At 45.6% G+C, this 23,477-nt stretch overlaps 1 protein-coding gene across 1 annotated transcript; it reads left to right on the forward strand.

Annotated features, from left to right (window-relative positions):
• Positions 1 to 316: 316 nt before the first annotated feature.
• LOC110506701 (collagen and calcium-binding EGF domain-containing protein 1) lies at positions 317 to 18,925 on the forward strand. The gene is made up of 11 exons (XM_021586514.2): positions 317 to 668; positions 1,845 to 1,925; positions 15,373 to 15,425; positions 15,762 to 15,893; positions 16,100 to 16,237; positions 16,497 to 16,630; positions 16,839 to 16,959; positions 17,100 to 17,239; positions 17,413 to 17,448; positions 17,669 to 17,704; positions 17,913 to 18,925. The coding sequence occupies exons 1-11, from the start codon at positions 553 to 555 to the stop codon at positions 18,099 to 18,101; spliced, it is 1,176 nt and encodes a 391-aa protein (XP_021442189.1). The 5' UTR covers positions 317 to 552; the 3' UTR covers positions 18,102 to 18,925.
• The last annotated feature ends 4,552 nt before the right edge of the window (positions 18,926 to 23,477 follow it).

Here is a 23,477-nt window from a genome sequence, read left to right on the forward strand (position 1 = left end):
AAATGGACCTCTTCCCCAACATATGTATTTCCTAAATCAAATTAAATCAATGCACTAATGTGTAGGGAGGAGAGGATGAGAGAAAGGCTCATGTGGAATTAGAGAAATGATTCATTCTGGTCGAGAGTTCGCTCGTCAAGAGACAGAGGTATTTTCTGCTGTGTCTTAAATGTTTCCTTTTCGTCAAAGTCAGTTTTTTAGAAACATGAATACAGGAAGGTAATTCCACTGGGGATTAGTGAGAGGAATCGCGCTCATCACGGCGCATGTCTATAAACTCGTCCAGAATCGCTCGAGGGGGTTTGATTCAGTGCGCAACAGTTGGGACAGGACTCACTACAGTACCGCGAGGAAGTTTTGAGTGTAGTAATTAATGTACAGCGTCTCACGTGTTTGACCTCTGAGTATAATTATAATTTATATTAGCTTTAAATCAGTACATGTGCTACATTGATAAATTAAAACATATAGCTGTTTTGCAGAAGTACAGCGTCTTCGTTCTCGAGGCATCAAGAAAATATAAACAAGGCTGTCACGGAGCTCGCCAGAGACATGGGCCAGCTTTGCGCTGCAACACTCTTACCATTTGGTGCCATCTGCGTTGTTTTTATTTGGGATTGTGGTGCCAGTTCTTTAATAAAATCAAGATTTGCAGTGCTCACTTCAGGGTAAGTTGGCAGTCCGCGCATTTGTGAGGGAACGTTGTAGATATCAGTCTGTTATTTCCTATCAGAAAAATAAATAAAATATACACTTGATCAAAGTTTAAGAAAAGTGCATGCACATTCAAATGAAGGATTGGTAGGCAATTAGTAAAACTGTCCGGTAACTTGCTATCCGGTTGGACATGGTGATAAATGTTCTATTTAGACCGAAAAGTAACTGAATGTAATATTTATGTGTGATGTGTGAGAGACAATAAAAACAATACTTTGCTTGTGAAAAACGTTGACAATCAGTCAAAGAAAGACCACCACGTTGCTCCAATCATCAAGCCTACCTACCCAATGATCCGTGCGTCCGCAAGTAAAAAGCGGTTGTGATGTGATTGGAATATTGAATGAGATCACGCAAATACAGAGGAGTAGTTATCGGAATCACTCAGTTGCATGCCAGCTGAAAATTCTGCCCATAACATGACATAGGTTATTAAGGTGCACATAGAGAGGTCTGGACCAGGGAGGGGGAGTTCATAGCCTACATACAATAGTTTGAATGAAGTGGGCAAAGTATAGACCAGAAGAACTTTGAAGCATCTAATTTTTCTCAGAAATTATAATTGAATTCCGTCCTATTACCTCTTAGTTCAGCATTCCAGTTGTAAACGATTTCATGATATTATTATTTCAGTTTATTTTCAGTTTAAGAAAATTATAGACATCTGTATTTTCAAACGAGTTATTGTGTTTCTTAGTCCTGGTCCTGGGGACCCTGAGGGAGTGCACATTTTTGTTTTTGCATTAGCACTACACACCTGCTTTAAATCATCCAAAGCCTGATGATAAATGCACCTCTTTGCAGGGTTATTAAACAAACGTTTTTCTTACAAATAATGTGCTGGCCACTGCATGGCACAATCAGTTTTCTTTATTACTTTCATTTAAAAATATTCTTACTGCTTCACATACAGTAGCTGCTGCCATAGAATTGTGATTATGTATTGTAGCATGATGTACTACAGTAGCCATAATGCTTGGGAACTGTTTTGAAAGGGAATTTCCACTATGAAATAACTGCCATTTAATTGACTGACTTTCTCTTTAATACCACTCCTATTACTATAGTAACAACATTGTTACCAATACACTTATCTCTCTTGTCTCCTTTCTCGTGGCTTTGTAAAGGGAGGAGTGTCCAGAAAACAAGGTAGTGACAGTGGAGTACCCCTGTATTACAGCAAGGGGCACGGATGGCACCTGTCTCAGGTAAGAGTGTCCCATCCTTTAAAAATAAATTGAGAGCCGCACACTCCAGGACAGGCTTTCCCAAACTCAGTCCTCTGGACCCCGAGGGGTGCACATTTTGGTTTTAGCCTCAGCACTACACAGCTGATTCAAATAATCAACTAATCATCAAGCTTTGATAATTTGAATCAGCTGTGGAGTGTTATGGCAAAACCCAAAACGTGCACCCCTCAGGGTCCCCAGGACCACATCTGGGGAATGCTGCTCTAGGAGCTCAGATGCAATAATTTAATAGCCACGTTTCGACAGCCAATCTGTCTCCATCAGGGTTTAATGACAAACACTGCGGGTCACTAATTGATATAGTTTCAAAGGACACACACAGGTGTCTGTAATCATGGCCGGGTGTGGCATGATTTCATTGTTCGATTTTCAAATATCAATAGAACATATAAAAAAGCATGAATGGATAACATACGATCATAGATACAATTAGGCTACATCGTATAGGCCTACAAACACTTTTTTACAATGGATAACAAAAACACAATCACAGGAATGGCTTCAGATCAAACTCTATGTTGAGACTGAAGGGAGCGAGGGCCTTTAAATCAAAGATGCAGATAAACTGTCAAGGTCACCCCCTCTCCTGTGTGTTCGATGCCGATATAGTGAAGGGACAAAATAGGGTGGTTTGTTCCGAAAAATGTCCCATCCATCATCTTCACAACCATCCACCATACCGAATGTCTTTAGAATCACAACACTCTACCAACATCCTTTGTGTCAATATCCTACACACACACACACACACACACACACACACACACACACACACACACACACACACACACACACACACACACACACACACACACACCAAACCCCCAGTCTGCAGGTCTGGTTTAAGTCTGAAGCATATGATCTGTGTACTGTCAAGGTTATACCACAGCAATAAAAGTTGTCTCATTTGATTTTTGGCTCCAGACAAGATGTGTGTGGTGGTGGTGGAGTTTTAGCTAGTTTTCTAGTTTTTCCTGCCATGTCTCCCAGGGAAGCATGGTAAGGACTGCCCCAGGCTGCAAAATATCCTTTAGATGATGGCCATTCATGAAAAGGATTCTGTTTGGTCTGCCTAACCGTGCAAGCAGAGTGAGTTAACCATATAGCTCAGTGTGTCCTGGCAGTCTGCAGGCTTTCCCATGTCTCCACCTCTGTGGTTGTGGTTAGCACAATTTCACTGGGTTGTTATGGTGTCGGGCAGCAAACCCACACAGCCACTGAGATGCATTTTTCCTCCCCTCCACGGTGGTTCTCCCCCCCCAAACACACACACACACAGTTGACAGTGCATGTCAGAGCAAAAAAACAAGCCATGAGGTTGAAGGATTGTGTCGATGCACAGATCTGGGGAAGGGTACCAAAATATTTCTGCAGGTTTGGAGGTCCCCAAGAACACAGTGGCCTACATCATTCTTCAATGGAAGTTTGGAACCACCATGACTCCTTCCTAGAGCTGGCCGCCCGGCCAAACTGAGCAATTGGGGGAAAAGGGCCTTGGACAGGGAGGTTACCAAAAACCTGATGGTCACTCTGACAGAGCTCCAGATTTCCTCTGTGGATATGGGAGAACCTTCCAGAAGGACAACCATCTCTGCAGCACTCCACCAATCAGGCCTTTATGGTAGAGTGGCCAGATGGAATTTTTGTTGTTGTTGTCAAACAACAGTCAAGCATAGATCATCATGTCACCAGAATAAGACCCTCAATATTTATTGGAAAGGAGCATCAAGCTCATCACAGTGCACTTTCATCAACCTGTAAAGTTCATCATAACTTATTTTATCTGTAGCCTAATAAACTGCATGGTTTTCCAAGTCGTAGTGGGAGAACCACACACCATATCATCACGTGACTCCAAGTTTACTTTGACATGATGGTTATTATATTAGTATTTGCACAAGGCGTTTCCACCACCATTTGTCGCATATTACATTTTACAGACACAAACAGATCCCAACATCTCGAACGAACAAATTATCTGTCTGCATTTATAAAATTGTACCGAAATTCCGGTTTCCACTTCCTGTGATTTATGTTCTATACGGTATGACTTTACTTGCATAACAACTGTGGATGATAACTTGGTTACTGTTAATGTTTGTCTAGTTTGCTTCCAGACATATCTACCGGCTTAGTCAAAACGGCTTTGGGCTGCATTGGCATAAGTGAAATGTTCTTGCTGGAGTCCATGATATGATCTTTTCTACCTCGACTCACTTATGAACATGACATTTTTTTCTAAATGTTCCATCCATCTTGTCATGTCTGGGCCTGAGTGGGGATAATCTGAAGAGAACTGTTGTGAACTCAGTCACTCACTGGGCCTGCCTGCCACACACTCATCAAACCTCTCAAAGAAATCACAAGAATTGACATAATATTCAGTTCATTCCTGCCCCGACCTCTAGATTTCCTCTGCAAACCCCAGTTAAACCCGGCTGCTTAACTCATTATACAGGTTTGACTCTGGACCCAATCATATGCCTCTGTGACCGGGATTCCATCAGAAATGCCAAGTCTGAGCATTCCCTTTCCCCTGTGTGTCAACCGCTTGGCTTTCAAGTGGTCTGTGTTCATTAGTAAGACAGACTCCGCTCCATGCCTGGTCACAATCTGCCCATCCACACGACACAGCTTTTCTCTTTTAACTGTGACTCTGCCTTCGTTTGGAAGGCTGAAACCTTGACAGGCCTCAGGCCCCAGTGTAGCCCAGAGTTTCCCAACCTGATTTTGTACCGGGGGCTGTACCAAGGAGTAGTAGTACCTTGCATAACCCCTTAGAACTTGACTTTAACTCTGATGTCAGCCAACCATCTAAGGGACTGGTCACAAGCATCAAGCGTCTCAGGGAACGAAGGTTGAGAAACCCAGGGCTAGTGTATGTGTTACGGGCTCAGGACTCCCTCCTCAGGGATGGGGGGCGATGGGGGCTGATAATGACGCCAGGGAGAGGGTCTTGGGTGTCATTGTCCCTCAGAGAGATGTGTAGGGTTTCAGCAATTAAACCCTGAGATAACACTGAGCAGGGAGATGCAGAGTCTGGCTGGGACCTCCAGGCCAGGGTGAACAACACTCAGGCTACTCACACTGGCTGCATTCCCCTCGTCTCCTCTCCTTTCCTCTTTCTCTGAGTGCAACGTGTGTGTCCTCCCTGGTGTTAAAGAGCACATAGTGAGTGATAATGTGTGTGTCATTCGAGTGTGCCTGTATGCATGTGTCCTAGGCTCTGACAGCTGATAGTGCAAGCGATGCCTGGAGCGCATGCAGGCCCAGAGTGTATGTACTACGTACTGTAGCTACTACCTCCTGAGTGTTAAGCTCCATCTCATTTCTCACTCTTTATTTGTTTCCTTGTGGATTTACTGCATTAGACTTGGCTCTCACCTCTGTAGTGTTCTCTCTGTGGGCTCCGTACTCCCTCCGTCACCGCTCTGCTTCCCCTATGGTCCCTACATGTCGACAGGCCACGGTGGGGCCGGCTGTAAAAAAGTCTGTGACACGCATGGCAGGGGGAACAGGAGGACAGAAGGAAGAGAGTGAGTGAGGGAGGGGAGAAGGTGGGGAAAACGTTAAGATTTGTTTTTATCCAAATTAAATAAACCTGGATTCTGGCAATGCCGTGTGCTCACCTCGGCAGGGGGCTTGCCTGGAAAACCACGTCAAAGTCGATAAAAAGGACCAGGAAGGGGAAATCACAGGAGGGAGGGAAGCTCTATAGGACAGAGCTCTGGCTTTTATGAACCTCTGTATTCTGCTGCTATTGGTGCCCCGTAGTCCAGTTGATGTGGTGGAACACCGGTAGAGTCAAAGCCAGTAGTGTTGGAGCTAAAGCTGTTGAAGTGTAATGAGGGATTCAACACCAGAACAGTACCATCTCTCTCTCTCCCTCTCTCTCTCTCAACATCGTTGTAGTACACGTGGCTTCCTGCTGTAAGGTCTGGAAACCATCCTATCCCACGGCCCCTCACCGTGGAAGAATAAAGAGGGAGGCAGCCAGGAGCGAGAGAGGAAAAAGGAGAGGGGGGGATCAAAACATACTGAACCAAGCTCTCACAGTCCCGTCTCTCTTTTGTGCTCTGGTTTTATCATTAAAGCAGGTGGGAGGAAGCAGGCCTGCAATGTCCTCAAAGTGTGTGTGTGTGTGTGTGTGTGTGTGTGTGTGTGTGTGTGTGTGTGTGTGTGTGTGTGTGTGTGTGTGTGTGTGTGTGTGTGTGTGTGTGTGTGTGTGTGTGTGTGTGTGTGTGTGTGTGTGTGTGTGTGTGTGTGTGTGTGTGTGTGTGTGTGTGTGTGGGGCTGTGGCTGGGGTGCAGAGCTGAACTCTACTAAGCCCCCCTGTGATTCGCTGTCCAGGACACTAAGAGGTCTCCCCCCTACAAGCCATAAAACAAGGGACTATATAACACATACATCATACCTACCCTGGTAAACCCTGTCTGTCAGTCAATCACTGACACTAAATTGATCAACAATAAACAGAGAATAGGTGCTAAAACGAGTCATGTCAGGGTCAGGAAACACATAGTGAAGAAGGGGCAGAGACGATGTGATTTAGGTCCGGAGCAACAGGCTCCGAAGCAGGAACGAGGACCAGATGTGTGTGTGTGTGTGTATCCAGTCAGGTCTGAACCCCACGCTGTGCTCCAATAAGGTTCTGACAGGGTTACTATCTTCAGCCAAGGCCTCATCAGACTCACTACACCACCAGCAACCAGCACGTTAGCCACGAAATGAGGAGTGAAATATCCCACCACTTCCACCCAATGGTACAAGCTTAGGTTATAAAAGGTTCACAGAGACATGTCTTCTCTTGCCAAGAGTACATCAGGACAGCTCATTCACCCTAAACACATAGTGAAACTGGGATCTATCACACATTGTTTACATTGCATCTAGGAATTCCATGGGGTGTCCTATTCTAACTAGTATACTTTTTTATATTTGGCATTTCTTCCTCAGTGTGTTTTAAATGGCAAAAATGAAACTGTTTAATTTGTCTCACACTTGTAGTTGACACTGTTCTGAGTACTGAGTACCTGTTTCATTACAGGGGAAATATTATCCATTTCTGTTTCTCACAAAACACTTTTTTACAAGAGGTTCACTTCCTGTCTTTAATGGTAAAGTCTAATAAATCGGTATTATTGTTGGACTCCAGTAAATATCAAGTAATCATTGTACATATTTTTCTAATTAACATTCACCTGAACAGCGCTCTGTACAAACACAATGCCTGTTATTCATTACCGTTCCACAGTGCAGCACATTTTTTTTTAAACATTTTTTTTCTTGAATTTTACCCCTTTTTTCCCCAATTTTGTGGTATCCAATTGTTTTTTAGTAGCTACTATCTTGTCTCATCGCTACAACTCCCGTACGGGCTCGGGAAAGACGAAGGCTGAAAGTCATGCGTCCTCCAATACACGACCCAATCAAGCTGCACTGCTTCTTTTTGTAACAGTTTTTTCATTGGAATTTCACAATTTTCACCCATATTAAGAGATACAACAACAGAGACAAACAGCACCCACTTACACATATCTACGCATATATATATACACATATCTACGCATATATATATACACATATCTACGCACCCACTTACACATATCTACGCACCCACTTACACATATCTACGCACCCACTTACACATATCTACGCACCCACTTACACATATCTACGCATATATATATATATATATATACACACATACATACATACACACACACACATACATACATATACATACATACACTCATGCATATACACACATATACGCATACGCGCACACACACACACACACACATACACACCCATACATAAGTACACCATTTTCCTCTTCCCACTCGGTGCTTCTCTCACCCCATCACCATCATTGCGTCTCTCAATACATACATTTTAAACAAACTTACAAACAGAAATTAAACAAAAAAAGCTCAGTTTAAACCAAGAGGTTAGGTTCCACACATGGAACGTACAGTGTAGTTCTGAAATACATAGATCCCCGCCATTCTACGAGAATCCTTGCAGCATAATAGCTGATACCTCAGGTTCTAGGTAATTTAGCTAAGGTTCCCATACTTTGTAGAACTTCTTTAGAATGCAATGTACATGTCAGATTTGGGGTGGCAGGGTAGCCTAGTGGTTAGAGCGTTGGACTAGTAACCGGAAGGTTGCAAGTTCAAACCCCTGAGCTGACAAGGTACAAATCCGTCGTTCTGCCCCTGAACAGGCCCCTGAACCCACTAGGCCGTCATTGTAAATAAGGATTTGTTCTTAACTGACTTGCCTAGTAAAATAAAAAAGATATTCCAGAGGCACCCATTCAAATAGTATCTTATGCCAATCTTTAATAGAAGGAACCTCATCACTAATCCACTGTAAAAGGATGTTTTTCCTCGCTGCGAAGGTAAGGATGTTGTAAAGCCTCCTCTTACCCACAGAAGTAACCTGCCTGTCATAACAGTAAAGAAACTGGGTCCAATTCTAGATCAACCCCTAGGATCTTTTCAATTTCTTGCAGAACACCAGACCAGTATCTTTGTATTTTGGTACATGACCATAAACAATGTGTTAGGGTGCCTGTATCAGTTTTGCATTTAAGACACTGAGGGGAAGAGGAAGTGGGGCTAAAAGCATGTCTGCGATTTGGATTGCTCTAGTAAGATTACATATAGATATTGTTTTTGCATATCTCCAAATGTCCTCCCACATCTCTTCGTCAATAGTAACAGACAATTCTTTCTCCCACACTTGTTTCACCCTCTGTGTGTTGACAGCAGAAAAGGACCTTAAATTATCATAAATCAGACTTACAGACATTTTCCTTTGTGGGAAAAAAAGCATTCTTTCAATGACAGATACATCAGGGTTACCAATTAAGGTGGTGCTCTTCAGAATATAATGTCTTACTTGTAGGAAGCGGGAAAAGTCCTGTTTTGGGAGTCGATATTTCTCGACCATCTGCCATTTTTTTTGACCATTTTATCAGCAAATAAGTAATTTAGCCTGCGTATGCCCTTATCAAGCCAAAAGTTAAAGCCAGCATCCAGCAATCCTGGACTGAAATCTGGGTTGTTAAGAATTGGGGTAAGAGCAGAGGTTAGTTTGGACCTTCCCAGGAAGCGTTGAACTGACCTCCATACTTTGAGTGTGTTAAGTGTAACGGGGTTATTGCAGTGATCTTCTACAGACTTGAAACTTCTGAAAAAGAAAAGATCCTGTAAGGGGTAAAGCCGCACTGCTTCTTAACACAGCGCGCATCCAACCCGGAAACACCATGCACCTGGCAACCTTGGTTAGCGCGCATCCAACCCGGAAACACCATGCACCTGGCAACCTTGGTTAGCGCGCATCCAACCCGGAAACACCATGCACCTGGCAACCTTGGTTAGTGCGCACTGCGCCCGGCACAGGAGTCGCTGGTGCGCGATGAGACAAGGATATCCCTACCGGCCAAACTCTCCCTAACCCGGACAACGCTAGGCCAATTGTGCGTCACCCCACAGACCTCCCGGTCGCTGCAGTACAGCGCCCTTAACCACTGCGCCACCCGGGAGGCCCTCGGGTAAGCACATTTCTGTACGGCTATGATGTCAACACTAATATGTCAGCAATACAAATCTAGGTCAAATCTAATCACTAGGTGATTAAAGTCTGTAATGGCATCGTCAGCATGTTGTTTGAAGTACAGCACAGAGAAGCAGCTGTGTACTGTATAGACAGTACATGTTTTTATATCACAGAATTGTAAAAGGGGGAGGGGTGAAGGAATGAAAAGGGAGAGATGAAATAAAGGAAGTTTGTAGTGGTAAAGATGAGGAGTCACAGTCGGACACAACAAACATAATCTCTCTGTGCAGTGGGGCCATTTCAACCCTCCCACCTCCAGGTCGTCTCCCTCTGAGTCCTGGAAGGTTCTGGAAGACTTTCATGTCTTATCAGTCCATTACCTTCAGCCCTGGTTAAGGACTTTGGTGTGATCTCAGCGTAGAATCCTTAAAAAAGACCAGTCTGTAGCCTGGTTTCCTTTCCTGGCAGTAGAGCACTCACAGACACGTCATTAAGACAGATCCATCATTAGTTTGGCTTTAGACTCCCTTCTCAGTTACTGGCTGCTCTCACTACATTACCTGTAATCTGGACTTCATCTCTCTCTTAGGCCCTTTGTTGTCCTCATAGGGTCCATTCTTCCTCTTGCTGTCACTCTCCCTTTACCCTTGTCTCTTCCTCCCCCCCCCCTCTCTCTATCTCTCTCTCTCCCCATACCCTCCCCCTCCCCCCCTTTCCTTCTAATCTCTCCCTCCCTCCCGTTCTCCCTCTCTCTCTGTCGTCAGGTAAGGCTCCAGGCCAGTTCACATGTCTGTCGTTGAGAGGTTGTGAAGCTCAGAAGGGTCAGAGGTGGCACATTCCTGGGGTGAAACACAGCCCTGGGTTGACCTTGGGTCACATAGGCCAGCGGCCCTTCATATTGCCTGGGGGGAACCGAGGGTAGGCACTGGCACTGGGAATAGACCTGGGAGCTTTAGGGCCTGTAATGAGAGGGGTCATAAAAGAGATGGAGAGTGACAGAGAGGAATAGGGGGCGAGAGAGGGAACGATTTGTGTCATTCTCTGGCCCAACATTAACTGGCTATGGCTTTATGAGTGGTGTTATACCCTTTTCACACTACCGTGCAGACACGAACCATACTGTGCTGGGCTGGCTCTGATATATTATTTTCACATTGTCCTTCCTAGCACGTTTCCAGCCATTATGGTTGATGTTTCACCAGGTCAGCCGTGGGAATAGAGATAGGTTGTTGGAATTTTAGATCAGGCATTGGTGATGGAGTGAGGAACTATGAAGACAGAAGCGGTAGGAGGTGGGTTAGAGGTGACGGAGGAGTGTTGGTGCTGTTTGGGAACTGTAGCGTGGCTGTGCTTGTGGAAGTGGTGCAGACCTCCTGTGCTCTCAGTGAAAGAGTCCACTGTCTGACTAACAGCCTTCCCCATTCTGATGTGTCCCCAGAGAGACCGCAGGCTGGAAGTGTGCTGACAGGATAAATAAACAGAGAGAGGACGTGCTCACATCTCAGCACACTAACACCTTCACGTGTATACTCACACGGCACAAGAACAAGACGCATATACACTAACACCCCTACATACCCACACACACCTTTACATAACAGCCTAACACCCTGCTATATGAGGAAACACAGAGAAAACAACAGACCCTCTTAAAACTAACACCCTAATCGATTATACACACAGGACTGACGCTTTTACTTAAACACAAAGACAGAGACAGATGAAGAGGGCACAACAAAACCTATTCCACCTCAGGAGACTGAAAAGATTTGGCATGGGTCCTCAGATCCTCAAAAGGTTCTACTGCTGCACCATCGAGAGCATCCTGACTGGTTGCATCACTGCCTGGTATGGCAACTGCTCGGCCTCCGACTGCAAGGCACTACAGAGGGTAGTGCGTACGGCCCAGTACACCACTGGGGCCAAGCTTCCTGCCATCCAGGACCTCTATACCAGGCGGTGTCAGAGGAAGGCCTTAAAAATGGTCAAAGACCCCAGCCACCCCAGTCAGAGACTGTTCTCTCTACTACCGCACGGCAAGCGGTACCGGAGCGCCAAGTCTTGGTCCAAGAGGCTTCTAAACAGCTTCTACCCCCAAGCCATAAGACTACTGAACATCTAGTCAAATGGCCACCCAGACTATTTGCATTGCCCCCCCCCCCCCCCCCCCCCCCCCCTCCCTTTTACAACGCTGCTACTCTTTGTTGTTATCATCTATGCATAGTCACTTTAATAACTGTACCTACATGTAAATATTACTTCAATTACCTCGACTAACCGGTGCTCCTGCACATTGACTCTGTAACGGTACCGGGCCCCCTGTACATAGTCTCGTTATTGTTACTTTACAGCTGCTCTTTAATTACTTGTTACTTTTTATTTCTTATTCATATTTTTGTATTTATTTTTTCAAACTGCATTGTTGGTTAGGGGCTCGTAAGTAAGCATTTCACTGTAAGGTCCACACCTGTTGTATTTGGCGTATGTGACTAATACAATTGAATTTGATTTGAGACAATCATCCATACATAGAGAGGCAGACTTATAAACAGGATAACATACATTAATTTAAAAACTGCAAAGCACACTGCACACACACACCCACACAAAGACATCAACATGACAGATATGTAAGAGTAGAAACACACACAGACACGGTCTCTTCTGTCCTGAAGTGTCAAGGGGTCCGTGACCTCCACCGAGGTCCACATCCTGTGTTTCTGACTCACAGAGCACCACATGAAGGACCATCAAGCACAAATGACACAAAAGCTACATCTCTCTTTCTTTCTCTCCTTCTCACTCTCCGTCCATTCTCTTCCTCTCCTCGACGTGTCAACATCTCCCTGTCTCATTTCCTCCACGCTGCGTTTCCTCCTCCATCGCCATAACAACCCCCTTAAGTCATCTCCCCTCTCTCTCTGATGAGTCTGGGAGTTGACAGAGTAAATATGATACATAACGTTGCGTCACAAGACACCTAATGATACTGTTGTCCCTGTTCGCTATCTTCCCCATATCTAGAAACAGAAACACTATCTGAGGTCCAGGGAGCAATCCTGTACTGAGTGAGTGGAACTGATAATACATAGTGACTTCAGTCTGGTTTATGGAAAGCATCATTCCAGATTGGTCTCTGCTCTGCTGTCTCTGTGTAACCTCAGTGCTGTCTGTCCAGGGTGCAGACGATTGGGGGGGTCTATAATGAATATCCAGTCTTTGTAGCGCATTCCTGCCATGAACGCACAAATAAATCACGCCAGCCTGGATGGAAAACAATAACACTGAGCTCTCCTCCCTGGAGGGAGACCCTTGCTAAAGTACATAATCTGGAGTGTAAAGTGATCCTGCTCTGGCCTGTACTCTGGATCCTGTCTTGCTATTCCTCCAGCGTCTCTGTGTTGTTTTTGGCAGCAGCAGTGTAGTGTAGAGCCTGTGTAGGCCCTTGGTACGTCCCTCTCTCTGCAGGTAGTCACTGGGTCACCACCAGCACAAAGGAGGACCAGGGGGAACACAGGGACAGGGATGCCCAGGCATGGTTCTCCTAAGACGGACTCGGACTCTTGCATGGTGACTTGCATGGTCAGACAGACCTGAGGGGTCTGTCGGCACTATGTTAGAGTGTGGAGCATCAAGAGAAGCAGTGTCTAACAGCAGGAATACCCTCAGGGTGACACAGGGACTCCACTCATCTTCTGAAGAAACTTAAACAGACAATATGCTTGCAAAAGACATGTTGATGCAGAATGTAGAAACACAGATGAATCGAATGGGCAAAAATACCATAGAATCCGACCATCAGTGTTGATAACCTGGGAGTAGAGAAAGATACACTCTTAGAAAAAAAAGGGTTCCAAACGGATTCTTCAGCAGTACCCATATGATAACCCTTTTTGGTTACAGGTAGAACCCTCTGTAGAAAGGGTTCAACATGGAACCTAAAAGAGTTCTACCTTACAGCTTAAAACTCTGTAAGGTTCTAGATAGCAACTTTTTTTAAGAGTGTACTCTCCTAACCTTGTTAGTCACTTGACCTTGATGTTTGTCTGTATTGTGAAGTGAGCAGAGAACTGAAGGAAGCGCCTGGTCTGGGAGCTCTCCTCCTCAAGGCTGTGTTTAACAGTCCTGTCAGTGTCACACATCACTCTCACTAATAACCCCTGCCCTTGTTTCCTGACATTAACAAGATGCACCCAATTACTGACTGCTCTGGGCCCCAGACACACACACACACACACACACACACACACACACACACACACACACACACACGCGGGGGAGCATGAGAAGCAGTTATCTCACTGTGGAGGACAGTGATGTTGCTTTAATGGTTTGGTCTTTTCCCTTTTAGATCCGAGAACAGTGTTAATCAACAGAGACCCCTACATTCCAAAAGATCAACAGACAGGTCATCACACGGTGTAACTATTAACCTGAGTTGTTTATACAGACTACTGAAGAGCATGTATCATCAATCAGAGACACCTCTAGCATTTAATTTGACATTTGAGTCATTTAGCAGACGCTCTTATCCAGAGCCACTTACAGTTAGTGCATTCATCTTAAGATGGCTAGGTGGGACAACCACATATCTCAGTCATAGTAAGTCAATTTTTCCTCAAAAAGTAGCTATCAGCAAAGAGAGCAAGAAAGGGGGGGAAGTAAAGTTAGCTCACAAAATGCTTTCTTTCTTTTTTTTGCAGGTCCCAGATCAGATCAGGGGCAGTGTGGGGTCAGGTCACTGTGTGACTGACAGGCTGTCTGTTGATGTTTTGAGTAGAGCAGTGAAGCAGTGGACTATGAGAGCAGAGGTTGTGTGTTGATGTTATGAGTGGACACTCAGAGAGACCAGAGGCTGCCAGCCATAGCCTCCCCTTGCTGGCTGTACAACTTCAGCCCAGACAGACAGACAGACAGACAGACAGGGCCCACATCTGCTGTTCATTAGCCCAGCCTTGCCCTCTCCTCTCTGGGCACACTGACTGGAGGGACAGGAGGTGGCCTGGAGAGGGATGTCCTTTGGGCCCCTGGCCAGAGCCCCCTAGCAGCCCCCCAGTACTGTCCCATCCCATCCCCAGCTCAACACAGCACATCCCAGCTATGAGCCACAGATTAAAGCACCAGTCCGTCATGTGGCTTTAATCAGGCCCTGGCCAGGCCCATAGTTTTGTAAGTTATTTATCATTCAGAAGAGGGAGTGGGGGAGGGTCTTATAGGAGTGATTTAGGGTTATGTTGCATGGAGGTTGGAGAAGAATAAAAGCAAGTTGTGGTCTTGAGGGACCTTCAGTGAGGTACCATGCTAAATTCCCTCCATCAAGAGCGTGCCGTTTTTGGGTCAGGAGTTGTGTGTCCCCCCTCCTCGTCTAGGGTCTGTGTTATTTGGGTTCTGTGATTCTATGAGTGTTCCAATATCCCTTTCCATTGTTTCCTATTCCGCAGGTCCATCCCTAATGCCTGTACCATGTGGTGTTTTGGCTTGCTGTGTGTGAGGATGATGCTCTTTGTTCAGCTGTCTCTTGACCATCTAGGCTAGTGCTGCTAGGAAGTGGGGATGGAGGTAAGGGATCTGGTGCTAATGAGGAGCTTTGGTCCTAAAGAGAATTGACAGGCTGGGTGTTACCAGAGAGGAAGAGGCGAAGCGAGAGGGTTTACTCCTGTCAAAATATGTCCACGATTAGCAGACTGATAAGCAGACCGTCTGCCTTCCCGCCTTTGGGACAACGACTCCCATTCAGTGGCTGTGTAGAGCTGTTCATTATGTGAAGGGAAGGATACAGCAGCTGGGAAATGAGTTATTGGCTCATGCTACTGTCTGTCTGTGTGTTTATCCACAGGAGGAAATGCTGTGAGGGCTTCAGGTTCGTGATGGGCCAGTGCATACCTGAAAGTAGGTTAAAGAAATACAGCAGTTCTACTCACCCCAAGTCAGATGCTTTACTCAGTGCCTGTAATTACACCTGGGCACCTGTACACAGACAGAATGCACATTACAGTGCCAAATTAACCCATTACTGAACTGCAAATTGTTTCAAAAGTAAAATAGCATCTCATTCCATAAATTGTCAATATTGTACAATGACACACCATGACCAATAGAGGGCAACATTACACAGGAATATTATTGGACATCCAGGGTTATTATGGAGCTGTTAGCTTTGCATGTAAGATCCTATCTATGCATGTCCCTATTGATGAACCAATCCCTCCCCTCTCTCTGCTCCAGATGTGGATGTGTGTTCTGGCTCCCCCTGTGAACAGCAGTGCACCGACAACTTTGGACGGGTTGTCTGCACCTGTTACCCCGGATACCGCTTTGATCGAGAGAGGCATCGCAACCACCAGACCTACTGTTTAGGTAAGTCCACTACCTGTTTATCTGCCAATCAGCTTTTTATCAGCCTGTTTATCAGCCAATCAGCACTGTTTTCTTTTGTATGAATCTTAATTTAACATCCTGCATCAGAGAAACCGCTCTCTCTCCCTCTCTCTGATTAGAGCAGCCTAAATGCAGCCTTAATCAGGTGTAAAGTAACAGCTGGTGTTGTGTCTCCCACACCACAGACATCGATGAGTGTGTGGAGTCTGACGGCAGTGTCTGTGATCACAACTGCGAGAACACCGTGGGCAGCTTCCTGTGTCGCTGTCACAGGGGTTACATCCTGGCACCGGACAAGCACTCCTGTATACCCAGTCACAACCGTGGGTGTTGAGTATACTACTATACTTTAGTCCTACTGTCTACATGAGGCTGGCTACCGCAGCTACACTACCTCTGGGCTTAGCTCACTAGTACCTTCCTGTGTGTCTTCAGCCTGAGGGTACAGTACTGTATATGTGTTTGAGAGGGTGAACATAGACTACTAGACTTTGTTTTTGTGTTACTTATTCTGTTGTGTTACTTACTCTGTGACAAGCCTGTCTCTCTGAGAGTCTCTTTGTCTCTGTGTCTTTCTGTCAGTGAGCTCGTCAGGGAAGTCTGACACCCTGATGAGTGCTGGCTCCTGCTCCCTCACCTGTCAGGACTTTGTCAACATGAGGAACAGCCTGCTGCAGCTCAAACTGAGGCTGGGCAGCACTCAGTCACCTAACCAGGTACATCTACATCACAACACTAACTACTGCACATCCTACTTACACTGCTGTTCCATACAAACACAGAGATACACTAACCAGAGATACACTAACCGTAAACTAGCCTTGCCAGACTTGATGTCTCACAATGGAAGTCGGACCAAATTCAGACCACAGTGAGACAGGTTGTTGTACTATACTACCTGTGTGTGTACCTGTGTGTGTGTAGGTGTTGTCTCCTGGCCTGGCTAACAGCAGTGATAAGCCGTCTGCTGGGAGGTTGGGGAAAGGTCCTGACACCCCCGCCCTCCCTGGTCCTCCTGGCTCTTCAGGATCCCGTGGGGTCCCAGGTAAGAGTTGTCTGCTCTTTCTAACTCAATCTTTCTCTCTCTCTGTATCTCTCTGTTTACTGCCTATGTCAGCTGTTTGTTGGCTGACATTCAGGTTATCTCCTTGGTTCCTCTTACATCCCTTTATTCTTGGATCCCAGGCCAATCAGGAGTGCCGGGGGAGAAGGGAGAGCCTGGAGAGAGAGGCCTGACCGGCCCCCAGGGGCCACGGGGAGACATGGGCCCTATGGGCCCCGAGCCTGACCTGGAGCACATCAAGAGGGGTCGCAGAGGAGCTGTGGTAATCTTATTATTGCTTCCCCGATAACATGCTGTTGGGCCTATTAGTCCAAGCAGACCTCAACACAACCATAGCTGCAGAGATACATCATTACAATAAATGTTGCATGGGAGGAGCTGTAGCTCCCGAATAAAAACATTTAAAACCATATTTCTGTCTCCTTTTTCCAACAGGGACCTCCTGGCGCACCAGGCAGAGATGGACTGAAGGTCAGTCTATCCATGTGTCTGTGGGTGTTTAGTACATGTTTGTGTGTGTCCTGTATGTGTTAAAACTATCCTGTAAACTTTTCAAAGCTGTTAACTGGAACACTAACACTTTTCTCCCCACTCTGAGAGCTCTGAGCTGCCGATGTGGACTCTTATAGAAGTCTGTGCGAATGTTGGAAATATGTAACTGGACGTTTCTGGATGTTTTTCTTCTCTTTAGGGTGACAGGGGAACTCCTGGTCCCAGAGGTCTACCAGTGAGTCTGCTTTCTATATTTGCCAGCTAGGCTTTGTAGTATTTTTAAATGCATTATCATCATAGTCATCTTGTTGATCTATTCTATGTATTATCAGATTCCAAGCATACAATAAATCCACCCTAAAGCATGCAACATGCCTTACAGGTTGAAATCTAATTTACTGATGTGTGGACAGAGATATTAAAGCCTCCGTATCTTTCCCCAGGGACCTCCTGGCTCCTTTGACTTCCTCCTGGTCATGATGGCCGACATTCGCATTGACATCATCGAGCTGCAGGAGCAAGTGTTTGGGAAGAGGCGGGGCCTCTCCTTAGACAACCCGCCCCACTCCAGCGGAGAGACAGGGTTCGGAGAGTGGAGCTCCGGACAAGGAGAGCTCATGCTCAATACCTGAACTCCATAACCCTGACCACGGCAACTGTCACTCAAAACGATAAGCCAAAGGGAACTAATTAATCAACTGGCTCTTGTAAAGCAGAGACATTGACCTGACTGAACTGACTCCTTTCCTCCAGTGAAACCTTGTCTCTAAAACCCAAATAGGACTGAATGAGGTGAGGAGACCTCTGATCAACTCTCTCCTGTCAGAGACATAGACTATAAACAAATGGAGAGAGAGAGAGGGAGAGAGAGAGAGAATGGCAAAGATGGAACCACTGACCGTCCAAACCAAACCACTGCAAGCTTTGCCTTGCCGCCTTGATGTTTCCTTCTTGACTGGTCCAGTCTGACTGAGGAGAGGGGGTATGCCTTTGCGTGCAAGGCACAAGGGGGTGATGGTTGTAGCCCTGTGTGACTGTCTTTGTGCGCTCTGAGCTGAACAGCTTCAAACACAGCAAGGGCTTTATCGTCTGCATCTCTTCCTGTTCCTGTCAAATCTGTACAGTCCAAGGAGAGGAGACTCCGGTCGGTCGCTGCCTGACACTGCTTACCTGCCCTGCAGTGCCTAGAACCAGACTCAGGCCTCAGACTGCACCTGTCCATGCAACCCAAATCAACAGCTTTTATACCGCTGCCACTACACTACAGACTCTCTGAAGCATCTTTAGAGATACAATACATATACTATATTAGCAAAACTATGTGGATACCTGCTCATCCAACATTTTTATTTTTTTATTTCACCTTTATTTAACCAGGTAGGCTAGTTGAGAACAAGTTCTCATTTACAACTGTGACCTGGCCAAGATAAAGCATAGCAGTGTGAACAGACAACACAGAGTTACACATGGAGTAAACAATAAACAAGTCAATAACACAGTAGAAAAAAGGGGAGTCTATATACATTGTGTGCAAAAGGCATGAGGAGGTAGGCGAATAATTACAATTATGCAGATTAACACTGGAGTGATAAATGATCAGATGGTCATGTGCAGGTAGAGATGGTGTGCAAAAGAGCAGAAAAGTAAATAAATAAAAACAGTATGGGGATGAGGTAGGTAAATTGGGTGGGCTATTTACCGATGGACTATGTACAGCTGCAGCGATCAGTTAGCTGCTCAATTAGCAGATGTTTAAAGTTGGTGAGGGAGATAAAAGTCTCCAACTTCAGCGATTTTTGCAATTCGTTCCAGTCACAGGCAGCAGAGAATTGGAAGGAAAGGTGGCCAAATTAGGTGTTGGCTTTAGGGATGATCAGTGAGATACACCTGCTGGAGCGCGTGCTACGGGTGGGTGTTGCCATCGTGACCAGTGAACTGAGATAAGCGGCGCTTTACCTAGCATGGACTTGTAGATGACCTGGAGCCAGTGGGTCTGGCGACGAATATGTAGCGAGGACCAGCCGACTAGAGCATACAGGTCGCAGTGGTGTGTGGTATAAGGTGCTTTAGTAACAAAATGGATGGCACTGTGATAAACTGCATCCAGTTTGCTGAGTAGAGTATTGGAAGCTATTTTGTAGATGACATCTCCAAAGTCGAGGATCGGTAGGATAGTCAGTTTTACTAGGGTAAGTTTGGCGGCGTGAGTGAAGGAGGCTTTGTTGCGGAATAGAAAGCCAACTCTTGATTTGATTTTCGATTGGAGATGTTTGATATGGGTCTGGAAGGAGAGTTTACAGTCTAGCCAGACACCTAGGTACTTATAGATGTCCACATATTCTAGGTTGGAACCATCCAGGGTGGTGATGCTAGTCGGGCGTGCGGGTGCAGGCAGCGAACGGTTGAAAAGCATGCATTTGGTTTTACTAGCGTTTAAGAGCAGTTGGAGGCCACGGAAGGAGTGTTGTATGGCATTGAAGCTCGTTTGGAGGTTAGATAGCACAGTGTCCAAGGAAGGGCCAGAAGTATACAGAATGGTGTTGTCTGCGTAGAGGTGGATGAGCGAATCGCCCGCAGCAAGAGCAACATCATTGATATATGCAGTGAAAAGAGTCGGCCCGAGAATTGAACCCTGTGGCACCCCCATAGAGACTGCCAGAGGACCAGACAACAGGCCCTCCGATTTGACACACTGAATTCTGTCTGCAAAGTAGTTGGTGAACCAGGCAAGACAGTCATTAGAAAAACCGAGGCTACTCAGTCTGCCGATAAGAATATGGTGATTGACAGAGTCGAAAGCCTTGGCAAGGTCGATGAAGACGGCTGCACAGTACACGGTGGAACATTGCTGCGGGAACGCTTCCATTCAGCCACAAGAGCCTTAGTGATGTCGGGCGATTAGGCCAGGCTCGCAGTCGGCGTTCCAATTCCTCCCAAAGATGTTCAATGGGGTTGAGGTCAGGGCTCTGTGCAGGCCAGTCAAGTTCTTCCACACCGATCTCGACAAACCATTTCTGTACGGACCTCACTTTGTGCACATGGGCATTGTCATGCTGAAACTGGAAAGGGAATTTCCTAAACTGTTGCCACAAAGTTGCAAGCACAGAATCATCTAGAATGTCATTGTATGCTCTAGAGATTTCCCTTCACTGGAACTAAGGGGCGCAGCCCAAACCATGAAAAACAGCCCCAGACCATTATTCCTCCTCCACCAAACTTTACAGTTGGCACTATGCATTTGGGCAGGTGGCGTTCTCCTGGCATCCGCCAAACCCAGATTCGTGTGATTCATCACTCCAGAGAACGCGTTCCACTGGAAGTTTGGAACTTAGTAGTGAGTGTTCCAACCGAAGACAGATGATTTTTACACGTTAGGCGTTTCAGCACTCTGCAGTCCCATTCTGTGAGCTTGTGTGGCCTACCACTTCGCGGCTGAGCCATTGTTGCTCCTAGATGTTTCCACTTCACAATAACAGCACTTACAGTTGACCGGGGCAGTTCTAGCAGGGCAGAAATTTGACAAACTGACTTGTTTGGAAAGGTGGCATCCTATGACTGTGCCACGTTGAAAGTCACTGAGCTCTTCAGTAAGGCCATTTTACTGCCAATGTTTATCGATGGCGATTGCACCTGTCAGCAACGGGTGTGGCTGAAATAGCAGAATCCACTAATTTGAAGGGGTGTCCACATACTTTTGTATATTTAGTGTAAATAAAAAAGGAACCATTTGAAAGTTTCAGAAAGTTCTTTGGATATGAGTGTTGGTAAACATACTCTTATTGTCGTTAGTGTTGAACTTCCCTACTCAAGATAGGTCCATATATGGTGTGGAGTGGACTCTCTTAATGCTACTTATTGGTCTACACCTTAGATCACCTTCGAAAGCATTATGTGTGTCTCTGCTTGTGTGTAAGTATGTATATAGTACACACCAGCACTTTCCCTAATGAAGTCAAGATTTTAGAGCACTGCAGGGCTTGGAAATATCTGCTAATCACAAATGGTATGCACCATTAAATCACAAATACCGAGAGTGTGGACTGTAGACAATCAAAAATATCAAAACATCACATAAAAAATGTAATTAATAAAAGGCCAGCTGCTTGGCCCTGGTTGAGGATGCAGGTTGCTCTTCCTCAGGGTCTACACACTACAGCCAGTTACAATCAGTCATGGGAACAACTCCAGACTATTTGTTTGTCTGTCTGCTTTCCTGCCTTTCAGTCAGTCTATTAGCACTTGTTGTCTCTGCAGGTATTCTCTCTCCAGAGGTACTGTGTCATCTCCAGAAGAGGGAGCTAAGTCACAGATGGGGTTCAGCATCACCTAACAAGCTGTATGTTACTAACACCACTATATGACACAGAGTAAACAATTTGCACATAATATGTAACACATGATGTCTCAGGCTTGGCAGGTAAAGATGGTGAACCATAGTGAGGTTCAGTGTAATTATGAGTGGTGTAAGTACCAGAGGTCAGGGTTCAAATGCTTTGGCAAAGACAGCTGGATGGGTAATTACAGACCCCCTGTGTTGTCAAGTCTCAACTCGTTCCCTAACTTAGCCTGTGATGAGAGTCCACATGGATGAGTTAAAAGTATGTTCTGTTCAGCCTGGGAAAATCCCCTGCTCATCATGTTTGTTCTGTGGTGAAGAACACCAACTCCTTTTTGGTCTCTTTGATTCAGACACGTTGTACACTTGTCAGCTCTCTGGTGGTGATAGAACAGGTGGAAGGCTATGTGTGTGCATGGTGGAAAGGTGTGTGTGTGCGCGTGAAGATGCGCGTGTGCGTGACAAGCCTCCAAGCCTCTCATCTACCATCTCCGCCCCCTGCCGTGCAGCCACGGCTCACAGTAAAGACGTCGCTCGGCAACAAAGATCAGGAAAAACAACATGAAACAATTTAAGAACTATGTCAGAGAGAAAAGAGAGAGGGAGTGAGAGATTATCTAATTTCCTTCACTGCTTGTCATGCAATTGTAACGTATTTCCCCCTTTTGGCCTGTAGATGACAGCAGTGAGGAGTTCAACTGAGTTTATAATGGGTCAACAAAGTGCACTTCAGATGTGCAGTGCATACCGTACTAACCCTTATCTACCCTACCATATACAGGAGATGCTTAATGAACATTATGTCTAGGCTTTAGAAGTTCTCTCTACTGTGCACAAAGTCATTATACTGACGGGAAAGGAAAGATGTACCGCAATCTGTACTTACCTCTCTCTCTCCGTAGGTCTGCAGTATTCTAACTATACAATGATCTTTTCCTTCCTATACATTTCATCTACCACTCATATGTCAATGACTTTTAGAGAAATTGTATATTCCAAGTATTTAGAATAATAACATTTCTATTTATTATATGTTGAAGGTTTTATTTCAAAGCGGCACCTCCACCATTGTTGCACTACTGGGCGAGGTTGTTGCCACCCTAACTCAGCTATACACTGGCAGCTGCAGTTGAGCACCAAGATGTAACAGATAAAGCTGTTCCAGAAATGCTCTCCAGGTAGCCTCAGATAGGAGAGCTATTCTCTCCCTGACACGCCATGCCCATCCAGACACACGTCTTGTGTGTGTGTGTGTGTGTGTGTGTGTGTGTGTGTGTGTGTGTGTGTGTGTGCGCACGTGTGACCAAAGGCACGTAATGCATGCCTAGGCAGAGGGCTTCTGACATCAGGCCAGGCAGTTAGGTCACTGATGCAGGTTTGGACATACCCAGATAGATAGAGGTCTATGAAAGTGTTCTATTTAATTATATTCCCACAGTGGCCTTGTAGTCAGGAATAGACACGGCATCTGGCATTCCAACAGCATAGCTAACATCCTCTCTGTTCATTCCTCAAAAGAGAAACTCAAATATGCCGGTGATCTTGTTGTCATCTGTCATTTCTGCATTGACATCATCCAAGGGACTTTTATATCTTGGCAGGTGGAGCTGGCTATCTGAAAGGTCTGGATTTCTGACATTGTTTGATGTGCTCCACGGGTAAAGTAACTGTA

The sequence above is a fragment of the Oncorhynchus mykiss genome, chromosome 26 (assembly GCF_013265735.2).
Source record: "Oncorhynchus mykiss isolate Arlee chromosome 26, USDA_OmykA_1.1, whole genome shotgun sequence".
Lineage (NCBI taxonomy): Eukaryota > Metazoa > Chordata > Actinopteri > Salmoniformes > Salmonidae > Oncorhynchus > Oncorhynchus mykiss.